Source organism: Xenopus laevis, chromosome 8L (genome assembly GCF_017654675.1).
Source record: "Xenopus laevis strain J_2021 chromosome 8L, Xenopus_laevis_v10.1, whole genome shotgun sequence".
In the NCBI taxonomy this organism is placed as follows: Eukaryota; Metazoa; Chordata; class Amphibia; order Anura; family Pipidae; genus Xenopus; species Xenopus laevis.
Window position 1 is genome coordinate 56287266 of NC_054385.1, and position 18352 is coordinate 56305617.

The following is an 18352-nucleotide window of genomic DNA, read 5'->3' on the forward strand; positions in this document are numbered from 1 at the left end:
CAATCAGCAGCACCCAACTGTTCTGAAGCAATTTAATGACCCTAAAAACAGACATTCTTTCTAATTCCTGCAGCAGTTCAGTAAATCACTAAAACATGTGCAACTTTCCATAGAAAGTTGATACAGTTCCTTTTCCCACGTACATGAAGAAAACATCAAAGCGATCTAATCGGTTTTAATTGTGGATGCAATTTGTGTATTAATTGAAATTTCCATTTACTTGGAACCAATGCATTACTGTAAATCTAAACCTCGGATTTACATAGATTTCCTGTCCTGGGCTATTAAAATACAATCATTCCAGCCTTTAGTTTCATCAGTCTGTCAGTGGCTGCTTAATCCTACCAAATTGTTTTGAGCATTCCCCGTTACATCTGATATGTTGACAGGAACTTTAAACTAATCTCCCACATGCCGGTATCCAGGCAATAACCTGGGAGTGATGTCACTTCTGACCTCATGGATTGTTTGCTGTAGAACTTTGCTGTGTTTATGGAAAATGTATTGGCCATGCTACTAATTTCAGCAGCATGTGGATAAAATCAGCTTAGTTACATATTTCCAAATAGTTTTGCCTGCTTGAACCAGTTTGTTTCTCCTGCACTGGTTATTTTTAAATGAACTGCAACCTATTTGATTATCTCTTTTAGAACAAGAATACCAGGTCATGATGGGAAATAGAGTGTGCAAAGCTGCATCCAGTCATGCTCCTTTGTAACCAACCTGCACAGGAGAACCACAACTGACTTGTGCTATGTTATTTGGATATTATTGGAATAACTGACTGGTGCTTCACATGACACCATTTGCAACGTTAAGTAAAGAAATACTGCACTTTCAGGACATCTTTACTAAAATGTTTCCATCTCTCAATGTGACCTTCCTCAGGGACAATAGGACAAAACTACGGTAAATATATTACTAGGATAAATTAATGGTGGTTTTAAAGGTTTTTTGAATATTTCAAGTTAGTTTTATTGTTACACTGCCACACTAGTTATTTCATTCATTTGCTGAACAATTCGTGATGCCACCATGGAACAGGTTGGCTGTCCTTGTGTGCAAATCCACTCAAAATAAAATAATACATTGGAGTTCTTATCGAGTAGAGGTATCAAGTTTCAACCAATAAAGGCTTTATGCTTAGCAAATGCCAAATGTCAGTTCTAGTGTAATCTTGACTCTACTAGCCAAATACAAAATATTCAATATTTTATTCAAATATTTAAAAATTCCAATAATTGGGAGCAGAAACAGAAAATGAATGGCCTTAACAAACCATCCTGCACCCACCAAGACTCCCTTTTGTTTTTACCTTTTTATTATTGGTAGTAGATGACTAGGGGCACCATAAAATAATCAGAACTGGGGAGGGGGGTTAGTAGGGCTCGGAAGAGCCAGTACTCGTTCATATATTTTTATTGATCACTACTTAAATGATATCAGAAAATTCTGCTGTATAAAATGAATTCGTTCTGCCTTATAATAATCTTTTTTTTTTAACACTGCCCATTTCAGAGATTGTACATCATTTACTGGACTGGGGTTTATAAACTAAGGTCCCTATCACACTACAGTTGTTTTCAATTGTAGCAATTGTATTAACCTGCCTATATGATTTTGGAGTGCAGACCCAGGAAGAACCTTTTTGCAGATAGTACCCATCTCAGAATCCATTCAGGAATCCAATGTAAAAAAAGCTAAACATTGAGCCGCCATGCTGCCCACTGCATATTAAATATGCAGAATGTATGTTTGTTCTTACCACTGACCCACCTGGTGTTTATATTGGTATTCATATATACAAGTTTTAACCCATAACAACAAACAGCAATTAGCATTGATCAGTTTACTTCAGGTGTAATGATGCACATATTTTATTGGTAGCTATCTGTATACTGCCCTGGGGCACTTTATTACTAAAGGACCACCCTGTGTATAGAATATAGTATGTACCGTATATACTTGAGTATAAGCTGAGTTTTTCAGCCCCCAAAATATGCTGAAAAACTCTACCTCGGCTCATACTCGGGTCAAGCGCAAAAACAGTCGCCAAGAATAGTCGCCGGCGTCCAAGAATAGTCTCTAAGAATAGTCGCTGGCATCCAAGAATAGTCTCCAAGAATAGTCGTCTGCGTCCAAAAACGAGACGCCAGCACCTCCAATGGGAGCAGAAACCCTAAATTTTTTGATTGAAACTTACCAGAAGCTGCTACATTTCTCACCCTACGCTTATACTCGGCTTATACTCGAGTCAATCAGCTTTCCCAGTTTTTGGAGGTAAAATTAGGTACCTCGGCTTATACTCGGGACGGCTTATACTCGAGTATATACGGCAGTATAGCAAAATCTACTGATTCACTAATAAGGCTTCATAACAGGAGGCACCACATAACTGCCATTAAATAGGAGGTTCCTAGAAATTACATTTAGGAGATCTGCTGCTTCACCTACAAAATGAATATTGATATTTGCATATCTTATCTAATTCATTCACCTAGCCCGTAAAGAAATGCATTTGCCTTCTAAAACATATAAAACTGACAAATGCGCTTTTAGGCTACTCACACAAGCTTGATTTTTTTAATTAAATTCAATAGCTAATGATATTTTAGTCAAGTAATAATCCCTGTCGTTGCTGATAAGTGAAATGATTTAATCTCCTGAGACCTTTGTAAACCCTGCAATAGTTCAATCCAAAAAGCAAATAACATTATAATGAAAATGCCAGTTGAACTGGGACCTGGCTCTTACCGTGCGTATCTGTCACATGAAAGCTAAGTGAGTAAACATTTAAGACACTTAGTGGAATTTATGAGCCAAGCAGGGTACTCTTCTCTTAGTGTAACTATTGCACTGGTTTTTCATCAGACAATTCTAGAGATATGTTGTGTAGACTTACTGTTCATTTCTTATCCCAGAATTCCTGCAGAAGCACTTGGAAAGTCTGCAGCAACATGTTTATTCAGTGCTGACGCACAAGCAATATAGTGAGTCATACCGGATTGTGCCAGAGATACAATGGACAAAATATTCTTTTTGAACTGCTCGCAGGTGCTTTTAACCCATCTTCCCTTTGAATAAATAAGATGCAAAGATGAAGTTCTCTAATTATAAGCTAATAGGTCAAAGATCCCCCCCCCAAAAAAAGTCTGAAATCGGTCTGTAGTTGAAATCTGAGTATACTGCCCTGGCTGTACTTTGACACCTAGTGGATGAGCTTCAGATTTTAGGGTGTTGCCAATTTTAGTGTGGATCATACATAAACACTTAAGGGAACCCTAATCATTGAGACTGCTCATCAGCTCCTCTAAACATAATTACCTATCATGGAAAGATAATTCCACCAGTGTCTACCTGGCACATACTATTCCAAGTTTATAAAGACCCAAATAAAGAACCTAGCACTAAATATATAATAGAATGTGATGGGTCAGTGAGCGTTTTCTGTAAAAACAAAATGGGCAACAAGCAAACTCTAATCTGTCACCAACGTTGTTTTTTAAATTGGAGGGATTCCCCCAGACCGTTACCAACTCCCAAGGGAAACACATGGCAGCACGTCATCCGGCCCACACCCTTCAGCTGTAGTAGATCCAAGACAAACACATATTTATGCATATTATTGTGAGGATTGATAAAATGCCAGGCAATAACAACGGTCAAGCCTTGACGTGGCTGATAATTAACTGACTTTTTCAGTTTAGTTCCATTTAAAATACATTAATGGTCTATTTAGAAAACACTAAACCACATTTGAGAACTAAGTGAGTGGAGGCACAAGTGCAATGAAGACCCTGGTTGCAAGAGTCCCGTATTGCTGATTGCCTACTAACTCCCTCTTAAATGCAACTGGATTCTCCAACATGAGCCTTGATTTTTTTTTTCAGCCCAACTCTGAGGACTTTGTGAATTTGGTGCAAGTTGCAAAGGATTATGTATGAAAGAAAGAAACTTTCTGAATAGCATCAATGAGTGTTCATTTTTGTGTATATTTTTGCACTTTTTCCAATCAGCCCTATGGTTCCCAGTAATGATCTCCTAAGGAAATGTAACTTTAGCACCAAACATTTGGAGAAGCAGGATTTTCACTGGAGTTATTTTATCAATATATATGCTGATATTGGTGACTATTGACAGGTGGCTACAAGGAGGGTGCTTAGTAAGATTCTTGTACAAAGAAAACCAAATAGAAATAAGTATATTACAAAATATCTTAGCATGGCATTAAAATTATTAATAATCTACAGTATTATATGTTTCATGTATCATTATAACAATGCCGGCTTGTGAAATGCTTCCTCTTTGTCCCTTGCATGTTGACAACCATGAACATAAACTCATACCCATTATTCACGTGCAATGGATAAGGGCTCATTTACTTATGCGTGTTCTAGAATTGCATCCCTTATGTGTGTTCTACTTGCCTTGCACTCGGTGGTGCAGAGGATTCCTGTACTTCCTTGAGTAGTGTGAGGATTTAGCAAAACTATGTTTTAAGTGTGATACAAAGGTCGTTGTCTTATCCCCAGGACATCTTAACTTCAGTGACATAGCTAGAAAATTCCAGGTCAAGTGCAAAGTCTTATTAGTTAACCTCTGTCCTAAAATAAATAGTGTAAGTGGTGTCTTTTGAATACTAAACTGATACATCAGTCAGCACCCCTACCAGGCCCTCTATGTTCATAGGGTGCAGAACCTTGTCAGCCAGCTGTCTGCATCATTATGCCCATGAGTAAATAAATGGGCATAAATACTTACATATTTATTTACATTTGGGTTGAGTACACTCGCACACACAGTTACACAGTTTGTTATCCTCAAAAATCCCTGGATACCTCTCAATTAAGGGTTCTACGAACACACTACCATTAAATGAATAACTCACATGTATGTTATTTGTATATACAAAATACAAATATGTTCCTAATATTCCTTAATTTACTCAGTAAAATATGAGTCACTGTATTGAAAAAAAAAAGATCACACCCACTGCCATCGTAGTGAGGTTCTGCTCACCTCCTCATAGAAGGAAACTGGTACGATCTGTTGTGAACAAACTTATAGTATTGTGATTTGAAATGTATTCTAGTATCTTATTCCTTATAACTCCTCCAAAAGCTTTCCTACCACTGAAAAAAGGATTTTTGAATAATGGTACCACATTTGCAATTCACCAATACTTACTTGCAATGACCTTTTCATTCTCTGATATTTGTCTGATGGATTTTTGCATGCCCCAAATGAGCTTAAATGGATTTTCCAGTGCATCTAAGCCTAAATTATATCCTTATCAATTTTGAAATCTCAATTTGTGTAACTGATAGAGACCTATTATAGCACCAACATGTTTTTACATCATCTTACTTATCTTACTATCTTATACTATTTTGGGGAATTTGTAGGGGAGTAGTGGCTGTGACACATAGTGGGCGGAAGATGGTGCAAGAAGATGTGAAGGAGCATGGGAAGGAGCACAGGCAATTATATTTTAAGAGAGGAGAGGGGGGCCTGGTGCTGGAAGTTGTATAAAATAGTGAATGAGACATCAGGGGAGCTGGTCTAGAGTGAGAGTGTTGGTGGAGTGCAGCAATGTGCGCAGTTGAATTTACGGGGAAACAGGAGGGGATGGGGCCTGGTGCAGGCAGCTGTATGTAAGGAATACTTACCTCCACTGCTGCTACGGCCGCTTCCTCCTGCCTTCCCAAGATGGTGGCGCCCAGGGAGTTCATGCAGCTTGATCGGAGGCCAGCGTCAGAATGGTCGCAGCGTCGAAACGCCAGCGTCAGAATGGATGCAGTGTCGTGACGCCAGCGTCATGGCGTCATCAATCTCGTTTGGAGCCAAATAAGGCCTCTTTAAGGTGCCAGAACACTAAAGTCATTGCCTAATATAGGTTCTACCTTGTGTGTTCCTGGTTGTGCTTTACTGATTATTACTACTGATTCTTGTGTTTGACATCTGCCTGTTTAATCGTCTTTGAACCTTCTCTGCCTGCATTGACCCATCTGCCTGGACTTGACTATTCTTCTGCCTCATCCTTGTCTGTTACTTTGAACTGTGTTGAACTAGTGTTTCCTCCTTGGTCCGCTATTCCTGGCTGAGCCTTCGGGCCCCTTACACTGTACAAGACAGAGAATGACCTGCATGGGTACTAAATATTCTTTTTGAAGATGATGTAGAAGTCTTTATACGTCTATATTAAGCTTATTCCTTGTCAGAGACATTGCCTAAATCACAACCTTATGGGCAAGGATGGGAAGATGTAATATTCCTGCTCATTTCAACTGTGCAGGTTGTGTGCATCTGCCTTCTAGCAGGTGCCACTTTTATCTGACTCTTTTCTTATAACCATAGGTTTAGGACCAATCTTTTTGTTCACCCTGCAGTGAAAACCAATTTCCTGTATGTAGCTACAACAGGTGATGGCAACTCAGAAACTTAATGCAATAAATGACTATTATTCTATATCCATTGAAACAGATATTCCATCAGTTTTTAGATTTTTGTATCTCTCAAAAAGAGCAATCGTCTTTAACAAAATTCCAGATATTAAACCCAAGAAAACAATTCAATTATCTTTTCATCAACTCTCTTTTTTTTCTGGGCTAAGTTCAGACGTTTTGCTCATTATTAGCTGGAAGTGATCCAGTTCATATATTGCTCACAGAATAGCATGAAGCCTAGGATTTCTTTCCTGCTGACAAATACTCTATTGTTGAAACTGAAATTGGCTCAGTAACCATATTAGATTGACTTGGTTACTGCTAATAAAACAAAATGCTAGGCTTTTCATTATGAATTTATTATCGTCTCTTTGGCTGTTTATGTGCTTCATGAATTTGTTTTATTACTTTAAAATGCATTGTCGGTTTCTTTTTAACTTGAATTAGCCATATTTTCTTTGTAAACAAACCATTTGTTGACATTGGGACAGTTCTATTTAGTAACTATGAGGAAGATCTATTTAAGACGGTGGCTAAGGTGTTTTTCTTCTTACAATAATCAACCCAACTTCACTCATTCATATATTCATATAATACACAAAAGCCATGAATATCCTGTAAATTATATCCTTATAAACGGTGAGTTCTGATGTCATCAGTTATAAACGGTGAGTTCTGATGTCATTTCTGTCACATGACTCATTGAAATTTGTGTATTATAATAAATAAAGTACCCCAGTTGTAAAATATGAGGATATTAGAAGTTACCTCGGAGTTCCATGACCTGTATAAAAACACTCGGCCTTCGGCCTCGTGTTTTTATATGGTCATGAAACTCCTCGGTAACTTATAATATCCCTATATTTTACAAAAGGGGGTACTTTATTCACTATATATTTACATACCAACATTGCAGACTTCATACTGTATTTCTAAAGCACTGCAACGGGAAAAATAAAACGAGGAAGAAGAACCCTTAAAATGATCACATCCTCGCATCTCTAATGCAAATAATAGTGTCAGCTTTCATGACAAAGTTCTCTTATTAATTGTTGGGCTCCAGAGATTAATATATCATTATTATTTTTATTATTATTATGGTACTATTTGCCTCACAATAGAATGCATATTACTTTTTACAATTCAAATTATTTTTAAAAACTGGGGCACCATAAATTCAGCTCTTCCTAAGACCATAGCTCATTTAGTTTTATATTGGAATATGATGGTTGTCCTCAGAAAAGTAATGTATATTAATCTGCTTAAATATATTTTCATCTGTTTTTTTATTGAGAGGAATTGTGACAGTTTAGCCTTCCTGAAAAATAGTCTCTTTCACTTTGCTCTCATTGAGGAATACAGTAACTCGATAGTATATTTTATATATTCAGAATTTAGCTTATTTCTCAAGTGACTAAGCACAAATTTTCAGAATTTAATAAACGCATAGATGCTAAGTAAAAAAGAACTGCATTTGCAAAGGCTTTTCCAAATCCCGAAATTCATCTGAATCTAGAACATATTCAGTTCCTGAAAGAGGCCATTGTTCAATGTGCCAGTGTTACAATTTCTTAATAATATGATAATTGTATCAGGAAGAAGGAGAGGGATTTGAAGGACTTAAACTGCGACCCTCTCCCTCAGTTGGGTCCTCATGGTGTTGGAGGAAAGGATGGTGTAGTTGATCTACTTGGATTCTTTAATGAAGAAATAAAGTGCACCAGTAGAAGTGAATGTTTATCCAACATAAATGAGGTACTCACATAATACAGTGATCCATATGAAATAGTGTGGCCATAGAGTAGATAAAAAGGTAAATATTTAGTCCCAGGTACCAGTAAAGAGATGGGACTTGTATAGGTTAAGGATCACCAATAACAAAATGGAAGCTTTTCTGTTTTGAAACATAATTAGGAAACCTATATTAGGTTCACTAAGATTTCTGTATATGTTTGAACATGGATGACATCCCTGGTGTAGCAATAGAAGTAGATACAAAATGGAAGTACAGCTACAACCTTCTAAGTTGTGCGCTTGGCACACACAACAAATTGTGGGAAAACATAACATTTTGTATTTATTCGGGCCTGAGCACAGTTTTTAAAAACTGCGCACACAAGTTTAAAATGGCGCACAAAATAATTTTTTGCACACATGGTTGAGATGGAATTATAGGGAATATTGGCTATAACCCAGAGAATGTGGACAGAATGCTAATAATGTTTTACCCTCTGTAATGCCTGCAAGTAGGGCTCCTCTGAATGCTTGTCAGACTCTTTGGAAAAACTGGTAAAGAATTTTTATAATATCTGCTCGGAGATGGCTAAGATTGAGAGAGCCGTAGAAAGCAATCTTCCTCTTTCCCCCAGCCTCTCCAGAAATGGAACTGCCTAGTGCTGGTTTGGAGGGGTTGGCACTTCTCCCAAAGTGTAGTGGGGAGAACCCATGCACGTCTTATGTGCCACAAGATGTAACGTCTCAGGGGCGGGCTTGTCTGACAAAGGGGCCCGCCCCCGAAACACATTAAGCATGCAGGGGTTCTCCCTGCTACACTTGCCTTTGTGGTCTCACCCTGTGTATTTTTTCACGTATCCGATTCTTTCAGCGTGCAAAAATATGCAGGCTGAAAGCAGTGGCACTTACAACTTTGTGTACCCGTAGCCTTACAAACACTCATCAGGCAGATCTATCAAGAGAAGTAAATACAAATGAGATTTGTCTGTGTTCAAAAGTAAGACATTATCTGTTGTAAATCAAGATTTTAAACATAAGAGAGTGTATGGTTGGACTGAGATTTAAAACAGGCCTTGACATTTTAAGGAAATAGAGGCCCACACAGCCCCCACCAGCCCACTAAACAGTGACTGCCTATGGCATACTTGTTCTGATATAGATAATAATAATATAGATATTATTCATACTGGGGGTGGTTCTATAGAGGTTGAACTGGACCAAATGAAATAAACTGTAACATCCCTCTTCTATGCTGGTTGGGGCAGAACTTTATTATGACCTTGAGTAGATCCAAATCCTTTACACTTGTCTTTTTTTTATCAACAACAATATGTAACGAACATTAATATTAACTAATGGGTTTGTAGGTGTTAAACTAATACATCAATATGGATGCTTTGGACTGCCTGTTTCCATCAGTGACTTCATGAATGCTGACCTATGTTTTTTTAGCCCAGCCCTTTCATTTATTAGGCACAATGCTATATGTCTAGCTCAGGGCTCCCCAACCTTTTTTAACCATGAGCCACATTAAAATTTAAAAAAACATTTGGAGAGCAACATAAGCATGAAAAAAGTTCAGATGGTGCCAATTGTGAGCTGTGCTTTGCTATTGATAGCCCCTACTGGACTGGCAGCCTACAGGAGACTCTGATTGCCGGTACATGTGGTTTTTATGCAACTAAAGCTTGCCTTCAAGCCAGGAATTCAAAAATAAAGTCCACTGGGAGCAACATCCAAGGGGTCAGAGAGCAACATGTTGCTCTCAAGCTACTTGGGATCACTGGTATAACTGGAATTTTTTGAGGATAACATGACTATGTGCTCATATGTGCTTATATCATATTCCTATGCAATTTCTAAGAATGGTAGTAGGCTGTACATTTTTGATCACAAACAATACATTACTGTCCATTTAATCTTTCTATCTTGCTGTGGCATTGCCAACTTCCAGCACTGCCCCCGTGCTGCTCTTTTTTACCAGCAGTTTGTTTTACTTAGGCACAGTTAAGCATCAAATGTCTAGCCTGTATAGTCTTGGGGGATATACTGACAGTTTCTAAATGTGTATGTTGTCCTTATAGGCTTGCACAGTTGTGTATACAATTAAGCATAGGCTTTCATAGGGTCGCGCTGCTCCATAATGCCATAGGGCTATCTACCAAAATAACGGCTGGTACCATCAGGCCCGGATTTGTGGCTGGGCAACAAAGGCCGGGCCTAGAGCGGCATGCCGCCCAGCTGCAACCTAAGGGGTACAAGTCCCTGCACAGGAGTACTAGTCCCTGGGAGCACTGGGATGCGTACTCCTGTATGCCTGTGCATTCTTGGGTGCCTGGCGCTAGGACCCAGTTGCCTAGAAATCCTGGGTACCATGATCTGATGGAGACAGCACAGCAGGCCTCATTAGAAGGAATGCTCACTGGCCTAAGAGTGGGGAGAAACTACCAATAGAATAGGATAATAGCTATTGTAACAGATAATGGACACCTCACTAGTTGAGGAGAGCTTGCTATGACAGTTTAAATGCCCTGTATGACACAAGTACCTCTTTCCAGTAATACTGTATAGGACGTAAGCAGACCTGTATTTAGGTCCAGTGCTGCATTGGGCACCAGACCTAAAACCCGCCCCCTTCCTTTGGCAAGTGGTATATGCCTTGACAGATCATCTAGTTAAATGTCATCTACCGACCCAGCGTGAATAACTTTTAAATACAGCACTACATATATATGAAAACACCCAGAAAAGCTTATTAATATTTCTAAAAACAGAATAATTGGAAGTGGAAATGAAAGCACCAAAAATGAATTCACATAGCTATTAACCAAGCCTTTAAACACTGTTCACTTTATAAATAACCTTTCCTTTTTTCTGCGCTCCTCTCCACCTCTGTCTAAATCTTCCTGCCAAGTATTTTCTTGTGACATCATGTTCCTCAGGTTCGGTGCATGGGAGGAGTTGAACAGCCACCAAGTTTAGTTCAGATAAGCTGTGAGAGCCTCTGGTAGAAATCCCAGCACAGAAACTTCTTTTCAGCTGCCCAGTGAGTATTCGCTTATTGCTCCTTGAAAGAAGCACATTCACTTGAACAGAGGCTTGAGCAACCACTGCTGCAACAGATCTGAAATGCCTGCAGGTAGGAAGAGTCAAATGGTTCTCTAGCTTTAATTATACTGTTCCTATTTGTTTTAGCTCCTTAATTGTGTTTCGGGTTTTCACACCCGGGTTAATGGCTCACTCTCTTTCACATTTCCTTGTACACTTAAAGGAATGCTATCCACCTTGTTATTATATTGTCTCTCTTGTCCTCTAATACACATGTACGTACTTTTATCAGCTCATCTTCCTTTTAATATATGCCTTGTTAAGGGCAGTTAGTTATCCCTGTAGGGTTTAATCCACAAACACACACAAACCGCATTTTCGTTGTTTTAAGTGGCTTCATATATATATTTCATACATGAGTGGTTCTTTTACTCTCTCCTGGCATTCATGCAATGGTGGTTTATGACCAGTAAAAGAGATGTGAAGTTAAAAACACTTCCATCACCTCCTAGCACATATAGTGTATATATAGCTTTTTCTGTTTTTTCATGTAGCAGAGAACCATATAGCTGGGTGTTGGCTATTCATCAAAATAACAATATATTTATATTGGGCCATGGGCAAATTCTTGGTCATTGCTGTGTTGAAAATTTGCATTGGCAAAATATTTTGCTCCAGGTAGAGGTAGCAGGTTTGTGCAGCCTCGAGGCCTTCCTAATCTCATGCACAGTTGACAAGCACCGCTAATTTTGGGGGGAAGCTGGGCTCATCTAAACCCACTGAGGATCCATACTGGTGCACTGTGATGTGACACATAATACAATAAAAAGAGCACTTTTACATTTAATACTTATTAACATTAAAAAAAAAACCTTGAGCAAAATAGATACATATCCTCTTGACTAACAGACAGGGTAGGGCAGAGCACATTGCTTATCCATAAAGCCACGGATTACACACAGGTGTTCTTCAGCAAATCAATCGCTGGCTCTCACATCCACGCCAGCTTTGTAACTTTGTACGGCTGCTTGATATGGGGAAGCTGCTGTGATTCACAGTCTGTGGCTGATCAACAAAGGAAAATTGTTTGTAAGGGGCTAGATTTGGTTCTGCAGACCCAAATTAAAGTTTCTCCAAAACATGCAGTTTCATCATTGATTTTATGTGCTATAACCATAGTGAATGTCCATATTTTGTGAGAGGTTATCATGGCAAAAACAGGTATTGAAACCCTCCCAGATTTTGTTTGGATATAATTCCAGGTATTTACTGAGGAAAATCAGGATTTCTTTTGTCCAATAGCTTGAATTAAATGTATTTAATCCAGAGCTGCCACCACTTTTGTATTTCTGTTGGACCTATCACAACTTTAAAAATATATTAAAGCCACCTAAAAAGGAAACAGGTTGTCTGTCTCATTTTTTTTTTTATTGCCAACTGACCTTGTTAGGGTCTATCTCCTGATACAGTCACTGAAATTGGTAGGCCTTGAGTTAGTGGGATATTCATCTATGTAGGATTGGTTCATGTTGGGATGAATGTATAAACTTGTGTATATCATAATGTATATCTTGTGCACACCGCTCTGTGCATTAATAGCAGAGACAGTGGCAACAACATTGCAACAAAATAATTTAAACGCTAAATTCATAATACAAAATCAGTTAGATGGCTAGATGGCAACAGATTAAGGGGTATATTTATTATGCTGTGTAAAAAAACAGCGAGATAATACACCACACATCGCCAGGCTTCGCAGTGTAAAAAACGGTGTACATTTTTTACTCATTTTTTCTTAGAGTGACTTCCACCGGAAGCAATGTAAAATAACAGACGTTTGCATGGCGTAAATCTACATGCACCTTGATAAATTCCCCATTTATTTTACACCGCTTTTTGCACTTTTTTTTGACGAATTTCATTTTAAACAGCATAAAAAATATACCCATAAGAGACACAAGAGGAAGAAGGTCTCCACCTCAGTAGGTTATAGGCCAGCAAAAATAAATATAAAATAAATAAAAATAAATGAGATATAATTTATATCTCATTTATTTTTATTTATTTTATATTAATAAGCTTCCATATAACATTTAGGGTAAAATTGTGAACCCCTATAGCTGGATCCACACAACAAGTTTCATTGTGACACTCACTGTCGAGGAAACATCAAGCTACATCTTAGTTTAATGCTATCTTGAACAATTTCCCAATAGTAGGCCTGTCCATAGGGAGGGTGGACTGTGGGTACAAAGTAAGTGCATAATAAATACTGTTACTTTACCTAACACCTTTGGATTCATCTTTGCAATGATAAGTGCACCTTCCTGCCCCATGAATTCTTGTAATTCTCTGATCTCCATTGTTATGTCAACATTTGACTTTTCCATATGAGAACTGGAGCTGTACTTTCAAAGTCCAGGGTCTCTAGGCATCGAAAAGACAATTCTTAATTGGAAATGTGCTTGCATTTTGTTTGTTAGTTGTTACTTAAATAATAATTATTTCCAAACTTTACTGATTTTACAATTGACCTGTACCTGCTGTAGTAGTAGTAAAAACTACCTAGCAAGAATGATCTGTGTAAAAGGAACTAGCAAAATATATTGATAGGTTAATTGTGTATGACCATTCTTGGCACACCCCTACATTAAAGGGAAGCATGCTAAACTGCAAATGATTCCTAAAGTATGGCTAAACGAACAATTACATTGGAGATATTTTTATAAAGAATTTCTGTAACTTACTTAGCAAGTCCCACAGTTTGTCTCCACTACTATCACTGGAAAGAGCTTGATGACAATTTCATACAGGCATGCCTCTATATATATGAATACATTTTAGATTTGAGGCCACATGAGTAATGAATTACACACTGTACAGAGTCACTACTCTGTGTGAGTTACCCAGCTAGTTTGATCTATGTAGCACTAGAGGGGCATTTGACTTTTGACTGTTCTCCACCAAAAGGTGTTGGTGGTGAAAATCTTGTATCAGATCTTACCATGTCACTACTTTCCTGAACTCTGTGAATCAATTGTCAAAACAGAATATTTCCATTATGTTTCTTTCTCCTTTTAGTTACAAACAGTGCATGTAGTAACTTAAGTATTTTGCATGTGTTTCTTCTGCATTTAGTCTAAAAATTCCCAATCCTCTTTTGAACCTAATCCTTCAAACACAACAATGTTAATTGCCAGAGGATTTGCTTTTAATTGCCTGAGCTAAAATCTCTTTCTTCATTTCCTTTCCAGAAGCACGCAACACCCATTTCTGGCATGCAGAGCAACCCAGCCTGTAGTTAGACATGTGACTATCAGGACATTTTATCTGCAAGCCAAGTAACTCAGTCAATATTTGCAAGGTCTGGGAGGAAAACTTTAACTGCTTTATTTGACGTAATGCCGTTACAACTGATACCGTCAGAAGAAACTGATGCTCCTTTTATTTCCATTGTCTTTGTATGACAAATGTTTCTGGCACCTGCATCTGAAAATGAAGGACAGACTGGAAGAGTTTAGGACTAGTGTCAAAGAAGATGAGTTACTTGAGTTTGAGGAGAACTTGGCATATGACAATCCTGTCTACCAAGAAACAGAGAATCATGAAATGGACAAGTTTTTTCAGGAGGTAGCTGGGCTTTCCGTTTCACTAAAGAGCCTGACAGATCTCGCTGAGCTCATTGAGAAAAAACAAGAGCTTATCCTTTGCAGCACAACAGATACTGATATTTATGAAGGAAAGAAAGAGTTAAGTAAATTGAAAAATACTTTGATTTCTGATGCTAAAACCATTCAGGCCCAGCTCAGCAAAATTAAGACATCTTTGGCCGAAGACAGTAAAAACTGGATGGCAGAGTACCGCATCCGTCAAAGCCAGTTCAATGCCTTAACAAATCGATACCAAGGGGTTATGACTCAACATTACATCAACGAGACAAAGTATGTGGGCATGCTAAAAGAACAGGTCATGAGGCAGGCAGAACTGGCTGGATTGGATCTTCAGGAGGATGACATCAATCAATTAATAAGCAGCCCAATGGCTCCACAAATAGTTGGAAAAGATTTAGAAATCCTCAAAGCTAAACAACACTATGCCATGGCCCAACAGAGACATAAGCAGCTTATGGACCTTGAAGTCCAGATTACTGAACTTCACTTAATTTTTTTGCAGTTAGAAATGTTGGTCTCAGAGCAACAGGACATTATCAATAACATTGAGTTCAACGTGATACACACTCAGGAATACATATCACAATCCAACGAAGAAGTCAAGAAAGCGATCAAATACCAGAAGCAATCCCGTGTAGCGGCTGCAGCATCGGCATTTTTGGGGCTCTGTGCTTGTTGCACTTGTTGTCTTGCTTGTCTGCCTGGAGCTGCAAAGTAAAACCAGTCATCAAAAATATTATTGGTCCTACAGCTATTAGGAGGACTCCTAGCAGTGAAGGTTGTTTCTACTTTCAGTTGGAGAACCTTAGAATGGATCTGTATTCCACAGTGAGCTTGCTTCTCTTGAATACAGTTGTAAATTACAGCAGTGCTTGTAATTATATCTGAATCAGAACTGCATGAGTTAACATAGTCTAAAGAGGCGCCAAAAAGTGAAGCAAGGACTATAACTCTGTAAACAGAGGTGTCTACCTCTTCCAAAGTCATGACTGTTTAATGACCGCCCTCTCACTAGGTTACACTGATTTGTTATTTCTTTTATCTGTGTTTATGTTTACATGAAAGGAGTGGCCTAATAAGCCTAAGGCTAAGGTATTCCTTCAATAAGATATTTCGATAACATAACTTATTTGTACAATAGATAGTAAAATGATAGCGCATGTTAAGTAATATGATGTTTATATTTTATTCCTATGGAAATTCTCAGTTTAAAGCGCAGGTGTAAATTGCATTTTAATTGTGTGGATATATAAAAACAAAACAAAAGGGCACATTTAAAACCTGGGGGGGGGCGCATGTGCAAGAGCACTAAGGGGAGCAAGAGCATGCGGCTATTTACACAATGCCCTACTCATTGCAAAGTGTAAAAAGTATTTTGCACTTTGCACAATGCTTTGGGCATTGTAAATGACCCCTAAGGGCTTTCTTCTGCAGATAAGTAAAGACAGTTGCTATAAATAAGAGCATACTTGTTATATTGTATATATGTAATATATATTTATATTTGGGTGTACATTTAAAACTTATAAAATGCCCTTTCTCTCTTTAGAAAAGAAACAATAAACAAAACATGCTTATGATAACTTTATGTTTGCATTTATCCTCATTTAAAGAAAAATCACTAAACATTTTTTATTGTGTGTGAACAAAGTTTTTGGTGTGATTTTGTGCAGGTACAGTATATGTATACGTAATATGTTATATCTAGAAATTGGTGGTACCTTTAGGATGACTGGACTAGAGAATTTCCACCTTCAGAACCAATGGCAGATCAACTCATAAGATTTAAGAAATAGCAGCTTAATATAAGAATACAGGTATGGGACTTGTTATTCTAAATGCTCGGGACCTGGGGTTTCCGGATAAGGGATCTTTTTGTAATTTGGATCTCTGCACCTTACGTCTACTGGAAAATCATGTACACATTAAATAAACCCAATAAGCTTGTTTTGCGTCCAATAAGGATTAATTATATCTTAGTTTGGATCAAGTACAAGGTTCTGTTTTATTACAGAGATGTTTTTTTTAATTGTGGACTATTTGGATAAAATGGAGTCTTTCCATAATTTGGAACTTTTCTGGATAACAGGGTTCCAGATAATGGACCCCCTACCTGTATCCAAAATATTATGAAATGTTAAATGTAGCTGATGTAATGAAGCCCAGGTTAGATAATGCACTATACCTCTGGCTGTTTAAGCATTAATGCACACACCAGCTCAGTTTGTTGGATAGAAGAATGTTGGGTGTTGCAATTCTATAACAACAGGTAGAAAAAGGGTAGAACCATGCAAATAATTTGTTTTGGGAGGTCTTTTCAATTTGAGATCTCTGTGTAAACCAGCAGGAGTTTGACAAACCTGAATAGTAGAAAATGTTCCTGTAGTTTCTAATAACAACTGACATACAAAAATGTATGTCATCTCTTTGCAATGGAAAAGTTTATGTGCTAGGCAAGCACCACCCCACCTATGAACATTCTTTGGTAGAATTAAATTGTTAGAGTGGCTGTTATTATCTGCAAAGATGATTCCTTGTCTGAAGTATATCATGTGTAATAAAAAAACAAGAGCATGTGTTAGCAGCAGTTATTTTATAACTTTCACAAAAATAGATTTTGTTTACTATAAAAGAAGAAAATCTTGAAACGCACGTCTAGTAAATTATATACATGGCCAACTATGTTCTTTTGCATAATTAAAGTGTTTACTTTGATTTAATTAAAGACAATGTGTAGCTGGTGTATATTGCTTTTTGTGTTATGCATGTGTGTATGTTGGATGCTAACAGTGAATATCTTAACAATTCAATTCATGAGGGTCAAAAGCAGCCCCACTTACTGCCGCAAGGTGTTTATGTACTGTATTACATTGGTCTCCTTTAGGCTACTGCCACACCAGGCTAGATGCAGATAGATGCAGGCTGAGATTCATCTCCTATTCTTGCGCTGGGTTGGGAGCATATTTTGGCACCAAAACACCAAATTCCACTTTGTGTGCATGCACTCAGACCAACGCGATGGCTCCGGGTGCAGTCACAAAGGTAGGTAAGTGTAGGGGGCTGATTTCTGGCCTGCATTTATCTGCCTGGTGTGGCAGAAGCCTTACTTCCAGATACTCCAGCTCATGGACGGCTGTGGACCTAGAGCATGTGTTAGTCATGTACAGGAACATACATTATGTTCTACTTACATATTTGCATATCCATCTATAGAATCCAATCACAATATTACACTACTGAGTTAATGCCCAATCAGATATGTATTTTCTAAAAGCCTACTCATCTGTTGTATAAACATCTAACCCCCCAATAAGGTATTCTGCCGGATTCCTGAATCCTACTTAACTGATTCGGCCAAATACAAAACTGAATCCAAACTCTTGACGCCACCATAAATTGCTAGTTTGTTGGCAGAAATAGCTGATGCATGAAAATGTTGTGTTTTAAGTAGTA

At 38.0% G+C, this 18352-nt stretch overlaps 1 protein-coding gene across 1 annotated transcript; it reads left to right on the forward strand.

Annotated features, from left to right (window-relative positions):
- Positions 1-11122: 11122 nt before the first annotated feature.
- On the forward strand, positions 11123-16155 carry XB5896658.L (provisional ortholog of syntaxin 3 L homeolog). Its single transcript, XM_018229953.2, has 2 exons — positions 11123-11319; positions 14483-16155. Exon 2 carries the CDS (start codon positions 14664-14666, stop codon positions 15615-15617), a length of 954 nt encoding a protein of 317 aa, XP_018085442.1. The 5' UTR covers positions 11123-11319; positions 14483-14663; the 3' UTR covers positions 15618-16155.
- Positions 16156-18352: the final 2197 nt, after the last annotated feature.